At 33.4% G+C, this 9,452-nt stretch overlaps 1 protein-coding gene across 1 annotated transcript; it reads left to right on the top strand.

The window, feature by feature from the left end:
* Window positions 1-7,341: 7,341 nt before the first annotated feature.
* On the top strand, window positions 7,342-9,133 carry LOC125217557 (aspartyl protease AED3-like). Its single transcript, XM_048119072.2, has 3 exons — window positions 7,342-7,801; window positions 8,146-8,620; window positions 8,695-9,133. Exons 1-3 carry the CDS (start codon window positions 7,358-7,360, stop codon window positions 9,051-9,053), a joined length of 1,278 nt encoding a protein of 425 aa, XP_047975029.1. The 5' UTR covers window positions 7,342-7,357; the 3' UTR covers window positions 9,054-9,133.
* The last annotated feature ends 319 nt before the right edge of the window (window positions 9,134-9,452 follow it).

Below are 9,452 nucleotides of genomic sequence, written 5' to 3'. Positions count from 1 at the left end.
TTGGAACAAATCACAAACGGACAGCCTATTGTTCTTTTGTCTGAGGGAATTACTCTTTTTTGGATTGCAAAATTTGTGTTTCATTCTTTCATTTTTACTAAATAAAGCTTCTATTTTTGACAATTATTTTGAAACCAAAGAATTGAGGAAATACATTTTCTTCATTTCCGGAATAGGCTCCTAAATCTGCTTGCGCGCCAAACAAATGGAAGGATGGTAACGAACAGTGGTTGGAAATAGTGGAAATCCAAATCCAAATCAAAATCAAAATGGAAATAGTGAAGACCGGTCAAATTGATAGTGAATACTATATGTTGTAAATGCAAATCAATTGTTAAAAAAAATGCTATGAATAATTACTCACTAGCATAGAATAATTTAATTCTTTAATTCACGGAATTTAATGAAACCCCTGCATTTATAAAACCAATTTATCTGACACACTCATAATAATTTTATATTGGTGATTATTACAAGATTATGATTGATAAAGTAAAATTGGAGATATTCTCATTTAAGAAACGAGATTGTGAATCATAAAGAATATGTAGATATTTAGATAGTAGTAAGGCGAATTTGATGTGTTTAATCATGGAGTATTATGTATGCAACTAAAAATGAGATTAAGAAGACGGTAAAGTATAGACTGTGTATAAGAGAAAAAATTTCAGTTTACCATCCACACCACATAGGCATGATGAGGTGGTATATGCTATTAATTATTTTTTGACATATGAAAATATGAAGGACCCAACATCCAACTAGACGTGCAATAATTTTAAAAACATTCATTCTACCACTATTATAGAAAATTACTCCATAATCTTAAATATGGAAATTACTTCTATACACTATATTGCATATTTATATATACACAATATAATAAAATAACCTTACAATCAGACAATAAAAATAATATATACAACACTTGTTAGTATTTTTTATGGGTATGATTTCCTTTTTCTTTTATGAAAATGAGGAGTACTATACATTATATTACATATTTATACATACACATAATATAATAACATATCTTATATGTACCGACAAAAACAATATTTATATTAGTACAACACTTGTTAGTAGTATTTTTTATGGGTACGATTTTCTTTTTTCATTTTGGGTATATATAGTATTAAGAGTCTATGATTAATCGACACCAACTATATTTTCTGTATGTATACAAATACTTGACACTCTTATTTTTTTTATTTTTTATTTTTTGGCAATAAACCTCACATTCCACTAATTTATCGTACTCACATTTTATTATAAAATTAAAATATAAAAATAGGTCTCATATTTCACTAACTTTTTCAACTCACTTCCTAGTTCCTACTATATTTCTTTAAACCCGCACCAAGTCAAAAGGGTTAAATTAATCGTGGACGGATAGTATGACTATAATTTAATATTTATTTGCGAACTAAGCTATTGCATGAGTAGATATATAATCGTTTATATACACTAAAACAATATTAAAAAATTAAATTATGGTCAATACTATGTAAAATTTTCAATTACATATATATTTATACATAAAAAAGAAAAAGGAAATCATATCCATAAAATAATACTAACAAGTGTTATAAGATTTTTTTTATTGACTGTATATATGAGATATTTATATTATACGCATGTGTATTAATATGCAATATATATAGGAGGTGAAAATATATTGGTAATTGTCCATATTTAGATTATGAAATTTTCTAAAAATAGTGGTAGATTGAATGTTTCCTAAATTATTGTATGTCTAGTTGGATGTTGGGTTCTTCATATAAAAATTTTTATATGTCAAAAAATAATTGGTGGGATATACCCCCTTATTATGTCTATATAGTGTGGATGGTCCACTGAATTTTTTCTCCTGTGTATAATAACTGGACATATTGATATTCTGATACTAGTAAATTAAGCGAATTGTTGTACTAGTATATAATATAATACTCATTTCGTCCCATAAAATAAAAATAGGTCATATTTCCTTTTTTATCCATAGCATAGAAATAATCTATATTCATTTAAGACAATATTTTTCTCCTATTCTTTAATTTTATCATTTTGAGCTTTACCATTCACTACATAATTTCAACAATTTTTTTTTCTCTCTTTCTTATTATACTATTTATGTATTAAAACTTATGTCAATCCTAAATAATCTATTTTCTATAGAATAGAGGGAACAATCTATACATTATATAAAAGGGGAGTTTTGGGTAAGTATTGAAAAAATTAAGTTATTGAGATCATTTGTCATATTTTAAAAAAAACTATAAACTAAAATTAGTGAGTGGGCAGTTATAAATTAGTGGGACAGTTGTAAATGAAGATATTTTAAAGTATTTTTATAATTTATGCTAAGCAGTTATGGCGTTCACCAATCACAACACTTAGCTTCTAATTTTATATAGGACTTTCTTTTCCTTGGACTGGTAATGTTTTCGGAGCCATTGTCCTTCTCCTCAAGTTTTTGTCTTTCTCAGTTTGATAACTGTGAAACTTCATTTTCGAACTATCTGCAATATAATAAATTTGCATGGCATCTATCTCTTTCCTACAGATTTTTTTAAGGTTCTTCTCATGCCAATGTGAGTCATATAATTCACGACTTGTCCTTTGGACCCAAATATCCTGGTATAGAGAACCCACTTGATGGCACATCCAAAATCTTACATGGATCAAGCGGAACATTCAAGTATTACATCAAGGTTCGTCTTCTTTCAGCCTCTAAATTTTGCAGTTACATCAAGAGTTACGTGCATAATATTTTAGCCTATAAATATGTCATTTAAACACTGGATATCAACACATACTTATTTATCTTATAGAACTCAAGCATACCATTTTTGCTCTTACCGTAGGAGGAAAGCTTGACGCCATGGAACCATTCCATACCATGCTTAGTGAACTCGAGGCTTCCCCAATTTCTTTGGTTGGCTAATTTTGTTCTTTTTAATTATGTTTTCGTTCCTTTTCATTTTACTAATTATTTTTTCTTTTCTTAACATTTTCTTAATTATATTTTTTATTTTTTTTCATCCATTTTTATTCATTACTATGTTTTCTTTTTTTAGATAGATGTTACCACCATTTTTTTCTTTTTTGTTTTTACTAGTTATAATTTTTTTTCAATATTAATGATTAGATTTTTAGTACATCTATGTTACTTTATAGTTGATCCACGTTAAAAAATTTATGTTGAAATTTTGTCTTCCTACTCCATGATTTAATGTTTAATCATTATATTATTTGATTTATTTCAAATTTTTTATGCTTCAATGTTGATTTGTATAGATTTTTTATTCTGATATAACTAAAATTGTTACTCGTATGGTTCATTTTTAATATTAATTCTAATTTTGTTTAATTAATTTAAAATTTAAAATTAATATTTTAAAAATATATTAATATGTGCATAGATAGCGATACTAGTATTATATGAAATCAGAGAAATGGTATTAAAGAGTATAGGATTATGGCAAGGATTAAAGTAAGCACAAAAGCACGAGACTGCGAAGTGCTTTGTTATTATATACTCCCTCCGTCCACGAATAAGAGTCCCGGTCATTTTTGCACTTGTTTTATAAAAATGATATTTCCTCCGTCCCAGATAATTCGACCCAGTATTCCATTTCGGACCGTCCCACATATTTGTCTCATTTCACTTTTACTATTTTTTGTAGTGGACCCCATATTCCACTAACTTATTCCTACTCGCATTTTATTATAAAACTAATATTTTAAAAGTAGGACCCACATCCCATTAACTTTCCAACTCAATTTCTATTAGATTTCTTAAAACCCGTGCCGGATCAAAGTGTCCCAAATTATCTGGGACGGAGGGAATAATAAATAATTAAAATGAAAATATGATAATACAACAATAATGTTAATTGAGGAAATAATATCACACGTATAAAACAATACCAAAAACTGAAAAAATAATTAGGGAATCTGATAATTGAAATTATAAAAGCAATAAATATATTTTGGATTAATTAAATTTGGGCTTTTGTTGTCCAAAATATTAATAGGGCTCATATAAACTCAGACCCAAAGCCCAATGGCAATGACCAGACCCAAGACCCAAGGCCCTCGGGTCGGGGCCACAACCTCGACGAGGTAGTCGGCGCATTTGGGTTTACTCTCTCATCCATGATTAAATGTCTCATATTTGATCCTCGCGAGTTTTAAGAAATTGTTTGACTTTATGTGGTAAAGTGAGTAAAAAAGTTAGTGGAATGTGTGACCTACTTTTATATATTAGTTTCATAATAAAATGTGAGTCAAATGAGTTAGCGGAATGAAATGAGTTAGCGGAATGTAAAGTGAAATGAGACATTTATTGACGGACGGACCAAAAAAAAAAGATATTTAATAGCGGACGGATGGAGTACAATAAAAATTTTGTTTCCATGAGATTAATTAATACTACAAAATTGGAATCGGTTCATTATTTTTAATTAATACAAAATGGGAATTTCATAACTTCATTTTTATGACTAACTTTAATACATTATTTTTCATTCATTAGGAATCAGTTAAAAAAATGAATACACAATCATCATCTGTTTAAAACGTATAGATCAATTTTATATTATTTAATTTTATTAAACTAAAATTTTTCGCCACTTGTACGACTGATTCCCGGGCTTATAGATTCCAAACATTTATACCGTAACATGACTTTCTGATTGGGTGTACCGTCACATGACTTTGTAATTGCATGATTGGGTAATACTACACGAGAAAATATCATTATTATAATTAAGCAAACATTTCGCATATGCTCCCCTCAGAAAATCTGACTAAAAACACGAGTGAAATCTTGCTTACGCTCTCACAATTAAACTAGTACAATAACATTGTTTTTTACTACATGGAGCTACGCACATTGCCCAGATCAACATTCTTGGTTTCACACACTTACAAGCAAAGTAAAGACAAAATGACCACAAGTTGAGATTCATTCTCCATTTTTTGTTTTGGATGTGAACTACAAAACACCTCTACTACTCACACACACACGCACAGTATTTTTTTTAATATCATGAAAATCTGTAATTGCTGCCTACATATGATGTACGTTGGAGATTTCGAGATAACTCTATTCATGTGCAGCAGTTTAATTTTTTTTAAAGACATAAATTATACTCTCTTCGATTCATTCAAGATGTTCACATTATTTTTAGTTCGTCTCACTCAAGATGTTTACTTTCTACATTTGAATATAAATTTTTCTATCCCCATTAAAATATTTAACTACTTTTTTTTTCTACTTACCCCACCTTTTACAACTCCTCCTAAAACTTCATATCACTCAAGAATGTGGACATTTTTAGTCGGACGATTAAGTACTCATATTTGTATTAGTTCATATAACATCTGAAATGGAATGAAATAATCATTTCGGGGTTTCTAGCTAAGAAAATATAGTACTACTATTAAAGAGAGAGAGAAATAATTGTATGAAATTGCTTTAATAATTGAGACTAAGGCTTGCTTGCCACAAACCAAAGCAATATCATCTTCAAAGTTCGTATTTTAAATGTTATGAAAAATAGAAGCAAAAAGGATAAATGTGAAAGATTAGTTCTTCAATTATTGACCTAATCCCATAAAATCATGTGATTGGATTATTAGCCCATTTTAGGGAATACACTCAAGCAAACATGTCGTACGTGGTGCATAAAACAGCTAGCCAGAATTAATTATTCAAATCTATATAAGATACTCCGTAATTAAAAGGCATCCTCATCTAATTTATAGTAAAATATCTATATGAGAAAAAATTCATCATCTACCATCATTAGAGATATCAAGTTTGGTCCAGCCTGGAAAATAAGAACTTCTCAGATGGAGCATCAAATTTGGTCCAATGCTATTATTGTTTTCCTATTTGAAATAGTTTTATTTTGACAATACTAGTGGCTATTTTATAGATTTTCGCTTTTAACTAATTATTGTATGCTATATATGTGGAATTAGCACTAATTGTATCTGATGAGTAAATTATTTAGGCCCCTTTCTTTGATTAAAACACATTAATTCCTCTTTATATTGAACACCAGACCTCCCCCAAAGCTCTCTACAAAACTCCAATTATATCACTCATTGTATCTTTCAGCTCAAGTCCACTTTGTAAGTTTACAAGAAATATAAGAATGTTGCCAAAATTTTTCATTTTAGAAGCTAATATAGGAAGGTGAGACTGCTAGTGGAGCTGAAAACTCAGTGATAGCATACATAGTAGTATATCAAATATCTTATTTAGCATTTTTAAGATAATTATGAAATGAATCATGAATTTGAGATATATAATGCTCTTATGTTCTTTTTCATAATTACTCCACACTTTATTTCCTTTATTTCTACGTTTTCCTGACTGATATTTATTAAACTCTGTTCATTTCTTCATTTATTTTCTCCATTGTTTTGCAATATAGATTTCTCCCTCTCTCTATTTCTTTAATTAAAAAAGATAAATCTATAATTATTCACAATTACTGTGTTGCAGCCTGAAATTTGGGAGTGAAAAAAAACAATCAACTAATCAAATACTGATTTCTTTGCCTAATTATGTTAACTTAGTGAAATTAAAAGTAAGATTTATAAAATCAATTATTTTAAAAATATGTACATTTCAATAGTCGACGTGGATAAAGAAAATGACAGATTTTTGGGTTGTATTGTAAAGTGTAGATTTAGATCTATATATTCTACTTATTTGCGAAATATTGTAGAAGATAGAGCGATTGAAGAAAAGAAAAAATAAAATTAAGAGGAAAGAAAATAAAGTAGAAGAGTGAAAATATAATAAAGTAGTAGTATAGAAAATAATTGTGTTATATCTTGCCAAAAAATAAAATAACTTATTTTAGGTGGGAATGCCCCAAATTTAAAAAGAAATACCACAAGAGTTTATGGTGGGGCAGAGGAAGCATAAAATTAGTATGCTCTTTAAACCGTATTACTATAATTTACTATCACATAAAAAAATCATTTTCTTATGAAATTTCCAAGCTCGGCAGATCCTCATTTTGCAAAAAATGCAATGGACACGGCATATAATTTAATTCCTTCTCTTATCCCAAGTTAGTCGAGACGTCATTACCATGAAATTGTAAAAATTGATGTTTAACGATTAAACTACAAAGAGGATAAAATATGAGAAATTTTTTTTTGCCAAAAAAGTACTAACTCAAGTAGTATTAGAGAAGAGGGTGTATTTATGAAAGTTAATCTTATAATCAACAGTAATGAGTAGTGAATCTCCAGAATACACTTAGTTGGCAAGCACATGCCAACTTAATCTATAAGTACCCTCACAACCCAAACAGAGTAATCCATAACCATGGCTGCCCTTCTCTTCTCACTACTCGCCCTCTTCCTTTGCCACCACCCCTCCACCGTCTCCGCCCGCTGCGGCACCATTGACCAGGGCTCCACCCTACAACTCCTCCATGTGAACAGCCCCTGCTCCCCATTCAGGCCCAAATCCCTCTCATGGGAAAACTCGGTCCTCCAAATGCAGGCCGGCGACAAATCCCGCCTCCAATACCTCTCCAGCCTCGTCGTCCCCATCGCCTCCGGCCGCACCATCACCCAGAATCCCACCTACATTGTCCGTGTCAATATCGGCACCCCACCTCAGCAGCTGCTTGTGGCACTCGACACCAGCAACGACGCTGCTTGGATCCCATGTACCGGCTGCGTTGGCTGCTCCTCCTCCACCTTCGACCCGGCCAAGTCCTCCACCTTCAAACCCCTCCGCTGCGGTTCACCCCAATGCTCCCAGGTAACACTTTAATTTCGTGCGTATACTCTCTTCGTTTTTTCTTATTTTAGAACGTTTACCATTTAAAGTTTCATTTATTTTGAGTGTAGATATATATAGGGTGCAAAAATTAAAATTTTGAATAATTAACTTTACTATAAACATGTGGATTTCCAAATAAAGCAATGTTGGGGATAGACCCATTAATGGTAGGTGTGGTGTTTGCAATTATTCTTCTTGTGACCCTGTATTCATACCCCCACATGACATAAGATAACACAGATCTTACGTTTGAGTTGGTCTAGTACACGATCTTTAGTTTTATATTCATTTGCCTAAAAATAATTGACAGATTTAACATAAAGGTACCTAACCCAAGCTGCGGCGGCGCATCGTGTGGGTTTAACACGACATACGGAGGCTCCTCCATCTCGGCCGGTCTTGTGCAGGACAGCATCGCCCTAGCTACCGACTCGATCAGCGGCTACACCTTCGGGTGTGTGCAGAAAAGCACGGGTTCATCGTTCCCGGCCCAAGGATTATTGGGCCTGGGCCGAGGCCCATTATCTCTAATGAGCCAAAGCACCAGCCTCTACCAATCCACATTCTCCTACTGCCTGCCTGGCTACAAGTCCACCAGCTTCGCCGGCTCACTGACGCTGGGGCCCCACAGCCAGCCCGTCAGAATCAAAACCACCCAACTCTTGAGGAACCCTAGAAGATCGTCTCTCTACTACGTCAATCTCGTCGCAATCAGAGTCGGGGGAAGGATCGTCGACATTCCTCCATCCGCCTTCGCCTTCGACCCCAACACCGGCGCCGGCACCATTTTCGATTCAGGTTGATTTCTGTCCGATCTGATCTGGTTGGTTGATTGAATTGCTAAATTTGTTTTGGTTAATTGAATTGGAAAGGCACGGTGTTCACGATCCTGGTGAAGCCGGCGTACGAGGCGGTGAGGGACGAGGTGCGGCGGAGGATGCGCGGCGCGGCGGTGTCGTCGCTGGGAGGGTTCGACACGTGCTACAACGTGGCGATCAGTGTGCCGACGATCACGTTCATGTTCACGGGGATGAACGTGACGCTGGCGCAGGACAACTTCGTGATCCGAAGCAGCGCGGGGAGCACGTCGTGCCTGGCGATGGCGGCGGCGGCGGAGGGATCGGTGAATTCGGGGCTGAACGTGATTGCGAGCTTCCAGCAGCAGAACCACAGGATACTGATCGACGGGCCGAACTCGAAGCTGGGCGTGGCGCGTGAGGCGTGCACCTAGATTTCTCATTTCTTTTTATTTCCGATCAAATTGAAAACTGGAAATTATTCTATTCAATTGAGAACTCACATTTGTAGTCTTGTTATTATTGCGTTTGGGTCACGGGTTTGGGTTGCGTTGGTTAATGTGATTGCTAACATAAATCGATATGTGTAAGCTGAGGACGCTCCATCATTTTCTACTATTTTTGACCATTTCGTCAACAATCAGCATCTAAATTTCACCCAAATTTTAGCCACAATGTCCCCTGCGTCTTTAGTCAAACAACACACGTTCTAAATTACTCCTTCCGTTTCGCTATAGTTGAGGTGGAACTTTTGGTCACGGAGTTTTAGAAATGAATGTTTGGATGTGTTTAATAAATAGATAAAAAAAAAGAGATAAAAAGACTGAGAGAAT

This window comes from Salvia hispanica, chromosome 1 (assembly GCF_029641045.1).
Source record: "Salvia hispanica isolate PSC_SH4W2 chromosome 1, Shi_PSC_v1, whole genome shotgun sequence".
In the NCBI taxonomy this organism is placed as follows: Eukaryota; Viridiplantae; Streptophyta; class Magnoliopsida; order Lamiales; family Lamiaceae; genus Salvia; species Salvia hispanica.
This window is presented reverse-complemented; position numbering and strand designations above follow the sequence as displayed.

Coding starts and splice junctions, on each gene's coding strand:
- LOC125217557 (XM_048119072.2), top strand. CDS start 7,358: ATGGCTGCCCTTCTCTTCTCACTACTCGCCCTCTTCCTTTGCCACCAC. Junction 7,802..8,145: donor GTTCACCCCAATGCTCCCAG/GTAACACTTTAA, acceptor TTTAACATAAAG/GTACCTAACCCAAGCTGCGG. Junction 8,621..8,694: donor CGGCACCATTTTCGATTCAG/GTTGATTTCTGT, acceptor TGAATTGGAAAG/GCACGGTGTTCACGATCCTG.